The 17,437-nt window shown below is 43.4% G+C and overlaps 2 protein-coding genes, 1 long non-coding RNA gene and 3 other non-coding genes across 7 annotated transcripts in view; 4 read left to right on the forward strand and 2 right to left on the reverse strand.

Moving 5' to 3' along the window:
* LOC115817241 (OX-2 membrane glycoprotein) overlaps positions 1–5,319 on the reverse strand; it is an 11,546-nt gene extending 6,227 nt beyond the window's left edge. Inside the window, exons 1-5 of the mRNA XM_030780512.1 lie at positions 5,050–5,319; positions 4,738–4,819; positions 4,059–4,134; positions 3,143–3,466; positions 2,013–2,339 (exon numbers count right to left, since the gene is read on the reverse strand). Coding sequence (XP_030636372.1) covers positions 2,013–2,339; positions 3,143–3,466; positions 4,059–4,128 — 721 coding nt within the window. The 5' untranslated portion in view covers positions 4,129–4,134; positions 4,738–4,819; positions 5,050–5,319. The remainder of the gene's footprint in view (positions 1–2,012; positions 2,340–3,142; positions 3,467–4,058; positions 4,135–4,737; positions 4,820–5,049) is intronic.
* Positions 5,320–7,581: 2,262 nt separating this feature from the next.
* LOC115817421 (uncharacterized) lies at positions 7,582–9,688 on the forward strand. The gene is made up of 4 exons (XR_004025433.1): positions 7,582–7,678; positions 8,426–8,588; positions 9,174–9,261; positions 9,598–9,688. It is a non-coding gene; the product is annotated as an uncharacterized LOC115817421 (long non-coding RNA).
* LOC115817693 (small nucleolar RNA SNORA31) lies at positions 8,812–8,947 on the forward strand. The gene has a single exon (XR_004025484.1). It is a non-coding gene; the product is annotated as a small nucleolar RNA SNORA31 (small nucleolar RNA).
* On the forward strand, positions 9,333–9,403 carry LOC115817686 (small nucleolar RNA SNORD58). Its single transcript, XR_004025479.1, has one exon. It is a non-coding gene; the product is annotated as a small nucleolar RNA SNORD58 (small nucleolar RNA).
* A 174-nt stretch (positions 9,689–9,862) lies between the features above and the next one.
* LOC115817692 (small nucleolar RNA SNORA31) lies at positions 9,863–9,990 on the forward strand. The gene has a single exon (XR_004025483.1). It is a non-coding gene; the product is annotated as a small nucleolar RNA SNORA31 (small nucleolar RNA).
* Positions 9,991–11,146: 1,156 nt separating this feature from the next.
* LOC115816940 (general transcription factor IIF subunit 2-like) lies at positions 11,147–16,875 on the reverse strand. 2 transcript variants are annotated; one of them, XM_030780125.1, is made up of 9 exons: positions 16,731–16,875; positions 16,084–16,157; positions 15,825–15,843; positions 15,534–15,678; positions 14,499–14,546; positions 13,780–13,861; positions 13,379–13,478; positions 12,896–13,039; positions 11,147–11,888 (listed from the first exon to the last, which is right to left on the reverse strand). In XM_030780125.1, the coding sequence occupies exons 1-9, from the start codon at positions 16,794–16,796 to the stop codon at positions 11,769–11,771; spliced, it is 798 nt and encodes a 265-aa protein (XP_030635985.1). In that variant the 5' UTR covers positions 16,797–16,875; the 3' UTR covers positions 11,147–11,768. The 2 variants fall into 2 exon arrangements, with proteins under 2 accessions (XP_030635985.1, XP_030635986.1); XM_030780126.1 differs by lacking the exon at positions 14,499–14,546.
* Between the last annotated feature and the right edge of the window lie 562 nt (positions 16,876–17,437).

Below are 17,437 nucleotides of genomic sequence, written 5' to 3' on the forward strand. Positions count from 1 at the left end.
ACAGACACACAGAGAGGTCGCTGTGCGCGGCGGAACAGCAGACGTTGTCATGGCAACGGGCCCAAAATGGCCCAGAATCACCCTCCTCCTCCTCCTCCTCATTTTTTCTCCCCCCCCTCCCTAAGTCCAGAAATCACAGCTTGTTCTTGTAAATGTTTTTTTTTTTCGAGTTTTTCTTTGACAAAGCGTCAACAGCGCAGGATCCAAAAGAGAACTCTTTAACGTAACACATGGCTGTTTGGATGATCGCAGAAATAATCCAACCTCCCCCTGTTTGGGGTTTTTTTTTTTTTTTTTTTAGAGAAAAAAAAACAAACACTGACTGATTTAACGATTCACTTACGGTATGATAATAAACTTTGATTCTGGCAGTAAACGCGGTTCTTTTATGGTTTCCCCTGCTGTCTTTTTGGAGTAGCAGTGATGGCTGACATCTCTGACAGATTTACACTTACTAGTAGACTGACCCGTTTTGCCTTTTGATGCTCTGGTCTGTTTAGACAAAAGTCTTCCTTTTCCAGGAAGGAACTACAGTTTCTGGTAGCACGCACGCACACACACACGCACACACACACGCACGCACACACACACAGTCATACAGATTTTCCTCTTGAACTATTCAACTGTTTCCTGCTGGACAAAAAGTTTGAATCTGTTTGTGAATTATTGCAGACTGATTCTCCATAACCTGGAGTGTGGTTATGTGTTTGGTTTGTCTGCATTCATCAAGACTGAATACAGACAAAAAAAAACCAACTCAAACCGAACAGGGATGTACATTATACACCAAACCCAATAGCATGCTGGGGTTGTTTTTACAAAGCTGTTTTAAACACAGTGAAGATGATAACCTTGTGTACGCAGGCACCTGAAATTTTACTTGGGCTGGACAATAGAACATTTTAACACAGCACAACACATAAGCGCGCGCACACACACACACACACACACACACACACACAACATGTAAAAAGGTTGTTACAATCCAGGATAAACAAACGATAGAGAGGGAAGATAATCAGCACCAGCTGACTCTTCTGTCTCACTTATGCACTCTACAAACACTCAGGAACGGCACCGAACAAGTAACTACAGCTTTTTTGCTGATAGGCCATAATTATTATGTAATTAATTCTACCTAAATTACACGCTCGGTGATTGTTTACTGTCAGAGCGAGAGAGGATGTGGCGGTTGGATCCACACTATAATTACACCCACAGAGAGGAGTAAAATCTCCCTACACGGGATTCTAATACAGGGTTATGTTCGCCTTTACTTTAGTTTTATGTGATATTTTCACACCAGTGACACTACACAGCCTACTATATAATCTAGCACATTAGACGAAACGTCGCTCTAAACCACTTTGGCTCTGGTCTCGGAAACCCAACAGAAATCTGTGCCTCGCATAGAGCTAGTTATTAGTTTAACATAATCCAATCACGTTATCAATTTAATATAATCTAATCTTCCCCTCCTCATTTAGCGTCGTGAACAACGCTTTGTTGGTTTTGCTGGAGGTTTTTCTTTTTCTAACACGTGGCTTAAATTACATAGAACTAATCCTGCCCCTTCACTTGATTATTCTGAGTTGACCTGAACCTCAGCATTTCTGCCATGTCAGTATTGGGATGAATGTTTGGTGGCGGACGGTGGGGAGCGCGTCCCGACTGGGCTGTGTGAGTCAAGTACCGATCTTGGGAACCTCAGGACACTGCCAAATGATACGGAGAGCAGAGACTTCACATGGCCTTGTCAGTGCGACTCATCTGTAATCGTGCCCTGTCCTCTCAACCTCAGATCTCTGCTTACTTAAATCGATTCTATTTTTAAAACACTTCTGAAACCGTTTGGTTCTGCCACATTCGTTTTCGTTTTTTTTTTTTTTTTTGCGTGCGTAGCTTAGCTTTGAGCTTTAGGTTTTCAACTAAGCCACCACGTGCTGGGGAGGGTTATGCTATACTTTCGTTCTTAGTTCTAGTTTCGGCCAGTTTCGCCCGTGTGGACGTACCGTAGACAGTGAGGCAGGCCGTGCCGCTCTTGGTGCCCTCCGGGTAGGTGTTGAACTCGCAGGTGTAGCAGCCCTCGTCTTCCGTCTTCACCGACTGGATGGAGAGCTGGGTGTTTCCCAGGGAGCGGCTTAGTTTAAAGCGGTCCCGGAAAGGTTCCATGACGTCCAGCGAGTTCCCGAAGAAAGAGGCCACGACGGTGGTGTCTCCCTGCTCCGCCGTTTTTTTCCACAAAACCTGCTTGACCTTCTCGGCAAGTCTGTACCTACAGGACAGGGTGGCTAATTTACCACTTACTGCTGTTTTATTCCCGACTAAATCCACCTTCGCTGGGAGGAACATGCACAGAAAGGGAGAGAAGAGGGGGGGAAAGAGAGATTTTAACACCATGCTTTGATGTTTGCTTTGAACACATGAGTACTTACTGACATAAACATTTACGGGTTTCACAGGGCTCTCGTGTCCAGAGTTAACCAACTGCATGCCTCTGGAGTAAACCGTGCAATAAGTGAAATTTAAACCAGGATAGGTAAACGATTCCGATACAGAAAAGCCCTCCCCCCTCCCCCAACCGTCTTATGCTTTGGAATCAAAGCTGCAATGCTGTAATTCCTTTCCAGTTGATGTGCCATCAAAGGCTCTGCTGTGAAAAGTCAGTGTTCACCCTTTAAAAAAATACAAAATGTACGCAAAACACTTGGCCTCTGGAGACCTTTATTCTTTAAATCGCACGCTAAGCGCCCGACCTGTCTGCTGTGGAGCTGCCCGTGACATGCTCTTTAGGAAGTAACGAGGTCACCGAAGTGGAAACCGGTCTCAATTTTCTGACTTTGTTTAAGGACACAAGCCCCTACCCACTTCCTGTGTTTTTTTTTTTTACCCCCTCCCCCGGGTAGACGGTTAACACCGTTACTTTTTCAGGGGCCTTAATCATCTCACTTGCTCTATACCAAAGATGCTTTTAACCACAACCCAAAACCAAACCCACCCATTCAGCTTGCGAGGATTCAGTGGAGGTTGCAGGTGGTCGCTGATCTTACCATGCCTCTGTGATGTGGAGAGATGTGTGATAATGTATGTATGTGTGCACAAGCTGATGTAGCGTAGGGGTCAAGCCATTACCCAACCTCACCCATGAGAGAAAGGCATGCCTTTCCTTCCTGCGTTCCGACAGGATATATATTGAAGACGCAGCGGTAGCAGCCCTCGTCGCCAGACTCGGTTTTCTTGATGGTTATCGCGCTGGTGTACTCGTGGTGCGTGGCCAACTCCACGTGCTCTTTTTGGGTGGAGACGCTGTCTGCCTTCTCGGGACTGTAAGACAAGATGGTCTTGTTTTGGGGGTCCGTCCAAAGCACTTGCATCAGTTTGTCCCCCGCCGCCATGGTAACGTTACAGCCCAACGTCAGAGGGAGGCCAACCATCACCTGAAGATCTGCCGGCGCGGAGACCTTACCTGTGACAGGTGGTAATGCTGTGGTGGTGAGAGGAAGCAGTCCTAGCAACTGGAGTATTGTGGGTTCAAAACCCACTGGCAACTCAGGTCAGAACTGACATAGTCCCGGAGAAGGGAAATTACTCCTGGGGTTTTTCCAGAGTCACGTGACCTCTCACATAAACAGTAATAACCGTATCCCAGATAGGAGCATCCGCTAAATTGATAAATCTCAGACGGACCAATCAGAAGAGAAGACAGTCTGCTCATTCAACAATGAGTAAACGCTCATTTTGCTAAGCAAATGCTGCAATACTGTTAGACAATGGTGGGTAACCCACTATTTTCTACATATCAGAAAAGGCAAATGCACTGCAATAAGCAGGCTTATTTTCTGCGCTCTGAATTGACAAAAATGTGTCTTACTCAGAGGACAAACTCCAGCAACTGCTGTTCAAACCTTTAAAACCAATTTTTTCAGCACCAAGACGGCATGCAAATATTTCCCGTTCATATCATCTATTCAGTACATTCACATTCACTGTCAAACAGATTACCATACGATAATTCACACAAACCTGCGTGAAATAAAAATCAAGAGATGAAGAATTACCTTGGAGTCTGAGGACTGCCGTCAGACATATCCAGAGCTGCAGGCATCTAGACACGACATATTCACCCATCTTCGCCTGCAAGTGTCAAACATTCTCTTTACTGTTCTCCACGACGGGAGAGCAAGCATCAGGAGCAAACAAAGAACCCTTAACAGTTGTCATTTTGCACTGGAACGTGGACGGACCAAGGTTGTGAGCTCAGCCGTTTGTTTGTTTTCAGCGAACTTGTCTACACTCTCATGTACTCGCTTCACTGTCGATCTCTACCAGGATGACCCAAAAACAAAAACAAAAACAAAAAATCACACCCTACTCCCTTAATACAGCAGTTAAAATAGAAGAGTATTGATGTTGCTTCAGCAAACCTTACCACAACTAGTTACATTTGAGAACTTATTTTCAATGTTGCAGGGCTGACAAAGGTCCCTAACTCATGTGCTTATATAAAATCACTGATTCCAAAGTAATTTAATTAACCAATTGAATCACAGACTGAAGGTGCCTGTAGAGTTCGGTGTTGCCATTAAAGGAGAGAAAAAGAATGGCACTTGTCCATTGCTGTGTTTTATATGTGTTTCCCGTGTGCATTGTGTCAAACGGAGGACAAAAGATCTTATGGACTTAAATGAATATAAAATATCAAAATATTCATATTAAAAATCATTAAGGTTTACTTACAACCCGATACTGATAACTGTTGTCGGAAAGTTCCTGAAGAGTCAAAGTCGTGGCTGCCTCATCTTACTCCGAAACCGTCCCACTCGAGAAAAAATAATAATCATTTTTACATTCATAGTCCTGACATCAGTGGTATACACCCACATTGAAAACTGCAACAAAAGCAAAGGTTCCTCATATTAAAAAAAAAAAAGTGTAAAATAAATAAATAAATAAATAAATAAAACAAAACAAAATAATATAAAATATTCCCACACGCAAAAAAAAATAAAAATAAAAGTAAAATAAAATTTAAAATCTGCATTTCCTTACCTAGGATGTTATGTTAAGACTGCAAAACAAGGCTTGAAGTGCCAGTAAACCTGTGGGTTGCCGCGGGTTTAAACAGGAATTTGACACCTCTGTGGGTGTCTGAATTCTGCACACTCTGATAATGTGGATCTGCTTGACTTTTACTGTGCCAGTTCATTTAGTGAAAAGCAACTCTTAGTCATCAAAAACCACCTGGATCCTACTAGACTGTACAAACCGCCTACCGACCTACCGTCTGTCGGCTGCTGTAATCCACTGGAAAACGTAAAACCTGCTGCTTTGATGTCTAGACCATTAAAACCTTCCCGTTTAGAACTCCGCGTAGCGAAATTATTCAACATAGAAAGATAAGAAAATTAGTTTGTTATCAGTTTTGGCATCAGTTGACTGAAAGGGCACTTTCTACATCGAATGTTGCTGCTATATGAACTAGATCAGAACAAAGTTTGAGCGTAGGGGGTCAAAAACCATGTTCCCCTAAGCACTGAATCAGCCAATGAAACAGTCGCAAAACTAAACAGGAGTTTCATGACCCTTTCCATACTGCCGGGAAATCTCCTGGGCTGTTTCTTTCTTTTTTTTTTTTAAGGAGAACCCTATGATAGGACTGTAACCATCCATACACCACGGTGGACCACAATTAAAGGGCTTTGAACAATTTAGCCAGTTTTACTATTTTTGCAGACGATCCTGTCACATTGCCACAATCTCTGGGGAGTACAGGAATATCTCTGTTTCGCCACAGGACGGACAAACCACTACCTCAAACAATGAAATCACAAAGCAAATCAGGATGTGTTCTGTTTAAACATATTTGAGACATTCGAGCCAGTTAGTCACAACTTCACCAACCACTGCCTTAACTGTAAAGGAAACTCGCAACTCCTTAAAAAAAGGGGGGAAAAGAAGGGGGAAAAAACGCTGCGATTTTGATGTGGCTGCGTAAAAGAAAATAACTTGCAGCTATTGCCGGTTGTTACCTAGTAAGACCAGATCAAGTGATTTTGATATTTGGCCGTTGATTTTGTCCTTGTGTCTGTGTGCAGTAAAGATTCTGGGTCTACACTATATGAGATGGCAGCATTAACGTTTTCTGGAATAGATTTACTCGAGATGCGGGTTCACAAATGAAACTCCTCGCCTCTAACTTTTCAGTTTACCACAGCACACTGACCACAATTCACCTGACGTTAGACCGTTATCTCTTTGCTCACTGCTCTCTGTTCTCAGAAAATCTTTCATTGTTATCTGCGTGTATGAATGAATCAATTATAGCAAGTAAATGACTTGTTTACTACTTTGAAAGAGAATGCGTTGAGCGCACAATGTACGCTCAGTTTAAGTTACCTACTATTACCAGCAGTGAATCTGGAGCACTGGACAATAATTTGTAAACTTCTAACAGTCTGCAATTATGTTTCCCAATTTCCGAATTTCAGAACATTCAGAGATAGGAATAACTTAACGTCCGACATGCAGTGTATAGGTTATAGATGCAAAAACATTCACAACCTACCATGCGCTACAGTCGCCGGATTTAATCTCATCTGGTGTGACGTGACAGAACACCAAGAAACACCATATTGCAGACATGCGAGGGCGTTGAGGAAAGGGGCGAACGCGCCCACGCGTGCATAGAGTAATAATGAGGTGGTTTGGTTTAGTGTGGAAGCAAATAACATAGCCTAAAGGTGGCGACTACCGCATCTCTTCATTTGGGATCATGGCGACCCCTCGTGTTTGTTTTAAGCTCAGACTGTGAAAGATACCGACTCCTGTACAGAACCGCGATACTCTTCTATAAAGTTGAAAGCGAGTTTTGTAGCTCTCCGTTGCTCTGAAGACTAGGTCGATTCATAATTAATATGATGTGAAGAATGCACATAAACATTTTTATACAAATCAAACGAATGAGTCAAAGAGAATGGAGGCCTATCCTTTTATCACCCACTATCGCTTGAACGCTTGATTATGCTGACCATATCAATGCTGTAAAAATTTGTGTAATTAAAAAAAATATCGCTCGTTCATTTGTTAGTATCACTCAACTCTACTCAACTCCACTTTCATTACTCCATAATGTCATCTGTGATACAGCTTGTTTGTATCAGACACGGAACAGAAATATTATACAAAGCTAACAACGGTTGAACACGAGTAGCCTGATAACATTCAGAAAATTCCACAGTTCCTTTAGTGGAATCAAAAGAGATGTGCCTATTGTTATATTATAACTGAAAATCGTTGTGTCGTGTGGACAAATCTGCACTTCGAATCTAGAACTGGCACTCTAATCAACTACTTTCCTAATCTTACTATTTTTGTAGTAAATGAAGACTACTTTTATCTTAAGAAACAACATCCCATTAATAGTCACTATTATTTAATGATCTATGAGATATGGTTTTTATTGCATTTTCTGATCTGGACCGTTTTTAAATGAATTCTTAGCTGCAACCCGAGTCCATCAACACGCCATCAAGGTAGCTGACGTCATCTAAAAGCTGCCGAAAACGTGTTGCGTTCTTTTCAACTGGGGCTGCGTTGGTGCTCGGACGGGTGATCTGTTGCTCCCGTAGTCCTTAGTCACAATCCGACAAAATGGTCATCTATAGGGACATCATCGGTGGTAAGACTGAGCTCACAATCAATATTTCAGCTGTGATAATTATTGTGAAGGGGATATTTTTGTGTTACAGAGTTGTTAGACAGGTTTATGAAGTTCTTTTCGAGTGACGGTAGCAGCCGCAAACGTAACCTCCCGAGTTGGCTTGGGAGTTAGCCAGCTAGTTAGCACATTCAACGTTACGATATTTCCAGATTGTAGTAAGTGAACGTCAGCAAAATGTACCGGACCAGCTCTTATATCAGTAAACTAGCCAGCACCCCCCTCTATGATCCTGTACAGCAGTTGTAAGCACTGAAAAATGTAACCATTGTTTCTACACGATAGCCAAGTTGTGCTAACGGTACTCATTCAAAAGGATGGCTTGGTTAGCAGTCCAGAAGACCTGACACAGCCAAAGTTGTAATCCTCTCTGTGCATTTTTTTGCGTTGTCGTACACTATAAAGTGATCCGACTACAATTACAGGGTCAATCCAAAATTCTTGTCTGATGCACTTTTAAGTATTGTATCGTGGTGCTGCACATTAGTTGGGTTGCTTAAACGGGGGGCAGCTTTTCCCCTCTTGTACGTCATCGTGTTTCTTAAGACTCTACAGTGAGGTAGCAATCAATGATTGATAGGAAATCTACAGACGCCGATCATTTAGGAAAAATAAGCTAGATCCCTTTCCTCTATAAAGGCTTTTCTGCCTTCACATTGACTAGATGAGCACAGAAAACAGTTTGATTTTTTTTTTTCTCCTTCATAGCTTATGACCACGGCTGAGGGACATGTTGACAAGCGTGTTGTCCAGGTGAAGGTACAGCCGCCTCAAGACTTCGGAACGTGGACGTTGTCCTCAGCCGCAACCCAAAGGACACTCTGGGTGTCAAGACATTGTGACCTGCGTCCGTCAAAGGCCAAATGAAAGAGTGAGTGAGGGAGTATTCACAGAAAGCCGCGGAGGAAAAGCCGCAGCGGCATTGCACTAAAGCCCATGTGTGTGTTTCCCGCGCTAATGAAAAAACAACTTCCTGACAGTTTAGTGGTACACAGTGGTATGTGGTGGAGAGAAAACAAAAGGGCGAGGCTTAGGTCATGGGTAGCATGTACACCCCCCCCACACACACACACACACACACACACACACTTTTTTGGCATCCTTTGACAGCCCAGAGAGCCTCCTGTTGTGGCCACCTGGGTCTATAGATATGGCGATGCTACAGTAACGTCCCTGCGCTTTCTACATGTCCTGTCTGTGGCATGCTGGATTGAATTGGGGACGACATGATGTTGACCAGAAAACCGTGTGGTGTAAACCGGGAACACGTACTGAAGTTTCGCTGGAAGAAATCGGTCCACGGGACTTGACTCTTTGGGATCAGAGTCATGCATTTCCAGTGTATTCAAATCGATCCTCTGAACATACAGGGTAGAGAAAAGGCAGGCGGTGACAGAAACGTGTGGGCGACGTTTTTATGCCGATGAAATATTTTTATATTCTGTGTTTTCAACAGGCTAAACCGGAGGGGGCCGGTCCCCGACGGAGTGGAGCATCTCCTGAGAGAGAACTTCACAAAATTCTCAGCAAGAGCAAACAGTCAGGTAAGTGCCTTTTCAGTCCCGTCTTCTAAATTAGACCCGTGTCTGTTCAGAAGATCCACGCCACCTGGAACGTACGGTGATGACAATCTTAGGACACCTTTGGAGGTCACGACCTATGAAACGAAAGTGTAACCTGAGTACGTTCTGCTGGCATGGACACGTGGCACCGACTTAAGTTCTTTTGAAACAGCGTTGGTGTTTGTTGCAGAGTAATCGGATTTTATTTTGTTTCACATTTTCTATAACCGTATGATTTGATCGTGGTAGATAAATTTATCGAGAATACAGATAAGCGGCCATGGATGACTGAGTATTTTTTTATCGATCTGTTTTCAGTGTTTCGCTGGTGAACCGTGGGAACTGTGCGTGTGCTGATCCTCCTCAGCGCTTCAGGGATGTCAGCGTCTCCTTCTTGCTTTACCACCAAAAAAAAAAGATGGCGAAAAATGGTGAGAATTTTGATTTGACATGTTCTGGAATATTCTGCCACCTAATGTAGACTAATGAACACTTGCGTGTCTCAGTACCTGTATTAATTATTGATCATCACATGCGTCGTTTTTTGAGTATGTAAAGACTGATCTGATTGGCCCTCGCTCTCCAGCATCTACTGATAGACCTGAGGCCATCACTCATGTCCTCTTAGGTTTGCACAAGGATGCAACATCAACGCTCCTTGCGCTTTCTGGCTGTCGAGTGGCAGTCTGGATTGAATTTAGGAGAACAGATCCATCCTTTAAGGGCAAAGCTGCTCGTCAGCCATAATAACACATTGTTTAATATATATTAACAATCAACCCCCTGCCCCTCTTCTCTTCTTTCTTTACAGTTAAAGTGAAAAAAAAAAAACACCACGTTTTCCAGTACGCCTCACCCTCGCTGCTCGTCGATGGGCTGTTGTTCTGTCTGGTGGCGCCCAAGACTCAAGAAACAGTCGTCTGCCCTCCAAGTGTCTGGACGGGATTGGTCTCTCAAACTCACAACCGGCTTCGTCGCGTGAAGGAGACACTAGAGGGCGCTGTGTGCACCGTAGCTCAGGCAGAGATATTGTTGTGGCAAGCCTATCTGTGAATAGAGCTTTCTCTCTAATGAGTAGGGTTTTTTTTTTTTCCTTTTTTTTTTTAGTTTCAGTATGTTGAATTTGACAGTACTGGTTTGTTTCACATCAGTAGTTGTGGTTCAGAGGGCTTACAGTTGGAGTTTTTTGGATTCCTTGACACCATGTGAAATAAAGGAAACTGCTGACAGGTTGTTGTTTTTTTGGTGTTGGGGGGGGGGGTGCCTTTCTTTGGAGATTTGAGCAGGAACAGACTACTCTTTCACCTAACCATGGCATATATTCACTCATCTCTTTGTGAACAGAATGAGAAGTCCTCGTGTGCCCGGTCCTCGTTAGTCTGTTCATGGACAGGCTGCTTAAGACGCGAGGTGGGGAGAACACACTGTTGGCTTCAGCCGAGTAACGACAGGTTCGGTCTGTAAAATGCATTCAGGCGTGTAACATGACTGAAGTGTCCTTTAATACGGATGCTACGCAATAATTCATTCACACACATTTTCTTTTTTAATAGAAAAAAAACATTTTATTCAACTTTATTTTGTACTTATTCAACAAATGGATATAACCAACCAACCAAAAAAAACTAGAGGTGTAGCTGGGTGTCTTGACAGACCTAATATTAGACTCTTAAGAAAATGAGCATTCACATTTTACTGCTCAGGCTTCGGCACCAGTGTCTCACGTCAGGACACGATAAAACTGAACACTGATGTCAGCCCTAAGTATGACTAAGAGATATTCGTAAAGCAAATATGTCAAACCTACATGAACATTTATAAAAGAAAGAAACTAGAGTAAAATGGGGGGGGGGGGGGGGGGGGGGTGCAGGGCCTGTAGAGACAGGGGCGTCGACGTTTCTAAGCCTCGTCCTTAGAATCAGACACAAGCTCCCATTCAGGTTTAAAAGAGACCAGTCTTGGTGCAAACCTTACAAACACCCCACGTTTCATCTCGCTCTCACTCAGACAAACCTTAAAAAAAAAAAAAGATCCATCACGCCTAACGCTTGGTGGTGCCTCCGTTTCAGATAAAATGAACGTGAAAAATTTCGACCAGGGAATGCAGTCGTAGGTTGGGGGAAGGGTCGAGTACCGCATCTTATCTGAAATCTATTCTATAACGTTCCAAGACCCTGCCAAATACAGACTGCCAGAGAGCGTCCGGTTTCTAAAAAAAGAAAAAAAAAAACTGCGCTTGACACGCAGGCGTCCTTATCGTCGTCTGCGAAGGTCGTGAAGATACGTATGACTCCTCCTGAGAGGAGAAGATAACGAGGGACATTTAAAAGACGGCGAAAGCACGTGAAGCGTCTGTGAGCGAGTGAGAGTGAGAGAGAGAGAGAGAGAGACAGTCAGGCCGGGAATGACGGAAATCTGGGTGACTCTCGGGTGTTTGGGGGGTTTTTAAAACCGCCTGGCGCCCGAGTTGTTGCGAACGCTACTACAACTCAGTCGCTTTTCTCCTCTCCCTGGTAATGTCGGTATTCTGGCCTCAGCTCCCACGTGTTCTTGTGGGTGCCCTTGACGTTGTAAATGCCAATGTCACGCAGAATCTCCTTTAAGTAAATCTGCACAGACACAGAGAGAGAGAGACAGACACAGAGAGAGAGACAGACACAGAGAGAGAGAGACAGACACAGAGAGAGAGAGACAGACACAGAGAGAGAGAGAGAAACAGAGAGAGAGACAGACACAGAGAGAGAGACAGACACAGAGAGAGAGAGAGAGAGAGAAAGTTAGAAAGTTTCTGCCACATTGACACCCGGGGGGTGTTTCAGAAAGCAGGTTTAGTGGAAACTCTGAGTCAGTTAACTCAGAACAAGTTGTGAACCTCCTCATAGAGGAGCCCCATGTCTTTGTTTTGCTGGGAGAATGAAGCCACAGGGCTCTTCTATTAGGAGTTAACAAACTCTAAGAGTTTTCACTAAACACGCTTTCTGGAAAACCCCCCCTGGTTGCTACCAATCAGACAGCCTGAAGACTTTAAGTTGCGGTACATAAAGCTGACTTATGAAAACAATGTACACACGTCTATGAGAAGCACTGTCAGTAATAAAAGGATAGTACAACAAAGCTGTCTAGGTGCCACAGTAAGAATGGAAGTCTGCCTAGTTTATCACAATTGCATTAGAATCACTGATCTCTCATTAGCAGCCTGTTTTTTCCAAAGAGTGGCTAGGTCACCGTAAATGTTCTGTTAGGTGTGATCAACATTTCGATCAACAGAGACCTGTGACGGAAGGCATTCGCTACGAGAGCTTCTGTACTCATCAAATAACACAAGGATTACTGGAGCAATCAACGCAATGTGTTAACGTGACTACGTGTGCCTCCATTATACTCTTAATCACAATAAAATAATCACAGTACAGCACTTGTGTGACACCTTCCAAAACAAATCACAGAACTGTCTTGATCACAGTAAATGTTAACATGCTTACAAATACGGTCGCTGTGATCAGACAGAGAGGTTTATGGATTATGTGTCGGAGATCACTCAGAGAGAGAGAGAGAGAGAGAGAGAGAGAGAGAGAGAGTGAGAGTGTTTACTGATTGGGAAGTAAGATCCACCCACCACAGGTTGCTTGGTGATGTCCACCAGGTCTTTGATGTTGTAATACTGATGTTTCTCGAAGGCAGAAAACAGCATGTCCAACACCTGCTGCTTGTCAGCCCTCGCTCTTTTCCCCTCCTCCTTCTTCTTCTTCTCATAGTCCAGCTGAAATACAGGACACACACACACACACACACACACGATGAGGAATGAGTATCTATTTGAGCACTAAATGCCACCCTTAAGATTAAGATTAGATTAAATCTCCATGATTGCACACACACACACACACACACTGCATTTAACCCATTCACACACACCAGTAGTGAGCACATACAGCCACTAGGAGCAGTGAGCTGAAGTGCCCAGGGGCACTTCAGCTGTGGACGCTTTCCTGCTTGTCCTGGGAACCTTTCAGTCACAAGCCTGCTTCTCTAACCATTAAGCCATACGCAGAACTACAGAGAGTTAAAATGGCTGAACACAAAAAAATCAGGAGCTTACATTATAGGCGTGGTTGGCGACGGGTTTGTAGTTGGTGGTGACGGCCTTTTCCAGCTGCTGAGAGAAACGATGAGGCTTGGACGACTCCTCGATCTGTAACCTGAAAATATGGCAACGCGTCTCAGTAAGTTTAAACCAGACGAGCGTCACCTTTGCACATCCGAAAGTTTCGCACCAGCAGAGACAGCCAGAGAACTAGTAAACATACCATCAAAAGTCCAGAACATTCTACTTAAAGTAATTAACAACTCACATCGAACAACACTGTTTTTGATGTTTCTTAGGCACAGATGACAAAACATCATAACAAAGATGTCACACTTGGCGAAATGCCATTTTTGTGTCTGTATTAATCAGTAACTGTGTATGTCTGTGTGTGTGTGTGGACATACTGTACATACCTTTTAAGTTTCATGTAGTTCTCACTGCCTGCTGCTCTGCACTCCGCCCGTTGAACCACGACACCCTCGAGGGCAATTTTGTCTTTGAATTGTACAAAAAAAAAAAAAAAAAAAAGACACGCAGTGTTTCAGTGACCTTTCCATAGCAACTGTTTCTACAGCAACGTACAGTCATGTCACAGTGTAAGCAACGCAGCGTCCACTCAGTGTGTGCACACACACAGTGGGCTGTGCCACAGGAAACTCTCAAAGCGGCTCCCACCCAAACCGTCCGTGGGCCCACCCACTTCTCCTCAGTGTCAAACTCCAGAACCTCACAATGACCGCAAGGATTTTCCCTTGCCAACAACAACAGCAGCAGCAAAACCCCCCCCCCCCCCCCCAAAAAAAAAACAAAAACCCCTCCAGCCATTTTCCGGTGGCATTTTAATGAGATTTAATCTGTATGTTTGTTAAAAAAACCCAAAAAAAAACCAGATGACACCCATCACCTTCAAGGCTTTGCTTTGAGGTCAGTGTATTCATAATGTGTCACAACATGACTGAAACGGTCATAAGACTCTAAGGGAGACGCCTCACGCTTTGGCTGTACCATTAGCTTTGGCATTAGCCCAGCGCTGTCAGGAGCTGCTGCGTCGTGCTAATGACCGCTACTTGAACTAGCCGTCTTTCCGCAACTCTCCAACACTCCAGGTAGGAGGGAGAAGGTGAACACTCACCTGGGCCCGTACCTGTACCTGAGCTGCCTCCGTCAGCTTCTGATTGGCCTACGGGAGGGATTGCAACATCAGAAACCACGACCACAGAGCGTTAGGCCTCCTCGCCACGGCAACAGGCTTCAGCCACTCAGATACAAGCTCACACTCATGCCCTCTGCTACTGACCGCAAGCCAAATGCAGCTAACCCACCTCAAACATACACACAGACACACACAAACACAGTTAACCTCCTACTACTGCTGTCACAGCTGGCCTCTAAGACTAAGCAAGCAGCTTTTGATACTTAGTAAAATCACAAACTTAGCTTAAATCACTTCGCAGCAATTAGATCGAAGCACACACAATCAGCTTCATTTGGTTACAGCTGCTAGATAATCAAAAATACTGCACACACGCACTCATCATTGGCTTACGTCTGAATCTGACATTAGTGAGAACACAGCAGATACACACACACACAGCCCAACTGTACAGTGTACTAATATACACTGATTTTTCAAGAAGCCGGAGAGATGAAAACACTCAGTTATTCTGGTCAGGCTCACACTCCAACTGACTGGTTACACCACAGCACTCAGAGACAGACCCAAGGAGAGAGAGAGAGGCAACTGATTGTGTAGGGTATTAATTGTTACAGGAAACACAGAGTAGAAAAAGCAAAGCACTGTACTTACCAGCAAAGTTGCCCTGAATTATGGAGTCAATTATCAAAAGAATTTTCTACCTTAAAAGTTGTCAGCTAGAACCACCACTATCATTTCCGTTTACTTCCTATCCTCATATTCCCATAAACTGCGATTAGAATATAAATCAAAGTGCGTGCCACGAGGGAACTCATTATTTAAAACTGGAACATTCTGTTTCCGTTGATCATTTTAACCGACGAGGATTCTAAGAATCTACACATCAATCAGCATCTCTGCGTGCTATTTCTTGATTTGATTTCAAGCGTCGAATCAGTGAATTCCGGAATTCCAAAGCCTTTCAAATGACAGGCAGGTGCAAGCAAGCGTCGTCGAATTGCGCCTCCTTACCCGATGAGGTTTCCGTGAACACGGCGAGAGTCTGGCCTCCTACGGTCTGCATGGTGAACGGGTGTTCACGCGGCGCGCGGATCATTGAGGACTTCTGTCCCATGCTGTCAATAGTAGTTAGCTCCTCATTCAAAGTGAATGATACCTGTTATAGGCACAGAGACTGCATCGTCAAAACATGGCACTTCACTGTAAAAACTCCCGGAGTCATCGCACACCAATGTGCGGGGAACAGAAATATTTCATATATACTTAACTGATTTTTCAAACATTTTGAAAGCAATTACCTACCTCTGTTTTTCCTTGATTCCTTAGAAAGAGAGAAGTCAACATGTCAAACAGGAACTCACCAACAAAAACCTTAATGTATCAGTTAGCTGGCAAAAAAAAAAATCAAAAAATCATGGATATACATACAGCTTGTACGTGTTAGCCTACCAAATATTACAGTAAATTCAAAGAATACGCTCCCCCAATATCAATCAAAAGTAGTGTGCATTCATGTGTCCAGTATTCATCAATTACGGGTAAAAAGAGGACGGCCACATACTTGTCGATTCGGAGCTTTCCGACTTCGCCCCTTCCTGTTGCTTTCGCCCATTGCTGAGACAAGTATTTGGGTACCTGAAATGAGACGTGTGAAAATAATCAATTCTTTATTTTAGGGGCTGTTCTGCAAATCCCTTCGATAAATAATCTGATTTTAAACCTTGACGGCTGAATACTGAGTATTTTGGTCAGGTTTCCATCACAGTTATCTATTAGCTGGTTAGCTTTAGCTATGGCTAATATCTTCAAAGCAAATACAATTCTTCCTCAAATTCTTTCAAGAGATAATCGAATAACTTGTAAAACTTCATCTAAAACTCTTCTTAGCATGCCGGCCACTCAGACAGCGACACTGAAAAATGGTTTGCTAGATATTTCAGCAATCTAAAACATTACTGACTACTTCTGATAAGTCCTCTGTTGCTATCTAACATACTCAGACATACAGAAAGAAAACCATCTCTGTGCTAACTCTGTTTACATATTTGGAAACACTTCATTAATTCAGCCATCGAAATTACACGGAATTGAAGCAGAGGGGAACAATCTGATACCATGTGTTGACATCTCCACAACGTCAACTTCGTTAGCTAGCGAGCTAGCTGTTTTAGGAACTCGACTCAAATAAGTTACATGTTTGACACCCACCTTTACTAACCAGACGCCCGTATTCTGTTTTGCCCCAGTCAAATCTACTTCTCCTCTGTCCGACATCCTTAACTCTGGGTTTGTAATACCTTCAGTAATACATTAAATTCATGTAATGCTACTTGATTCGTGGACTGCAGCTTTGTTTCAGCTCGGAATCGATTAGTCTCGTCTGCGCGGAACGCACTACAGAATGGTGGCCCCTTCAGAACAGAAAGAACAAAAGTCGTTGTCAATTCATAATTGATACGTACACATGCCAACCACTACCCCACCTGATATTCCTTTCTTTCTTTCTTTCTTTCTTTCTTTCTTTCTTTCTTTCTTTCTTTCTTTCTTTCTTTCTCTCGACAAGGAAAGAAACTTGTTAAAATTCAACCTAACTGACAAAATGAGTCTTCTTCCTGTTCTTTCCATTTTACAAGAAAATCATATGCAGGTCACAAAACCGATACTGCTGGCATTGCAAAATCACAGCGTAGTATTTTAGGGAAACGCATAACTGAAACCGTATTATATTTCTGTCGGCAGTGAGATCTTGTCTAAAGAAAAGAACCTGTAATCAGGTTAAGACGTTCTCGTAAACGTGTCATTGTTTTCATATAGAGAAAAAAGTACAAAAAAAAAGAGAGAAGAAAAGAAACTTGCTTGCTCTCCTATTCTAGCAGGACTTCTCTGGAAGGTGATACTGTCATTCCACAACCTTT

The sequence above is a fragment of the Chanos chanos genome, chromosome 7 (genome assembly GCF_902362185.1).
Source record: "Chanos chanos chromosome 7, fChaCha1.1, whole genome shotgun sequence".
NCBI classification, from domain to species: Eukaryota; Metazoa; Chordata; class Actinopteri; order Gonorynchiformes; family Chanidae; genus Chanos; species Chanos chanos.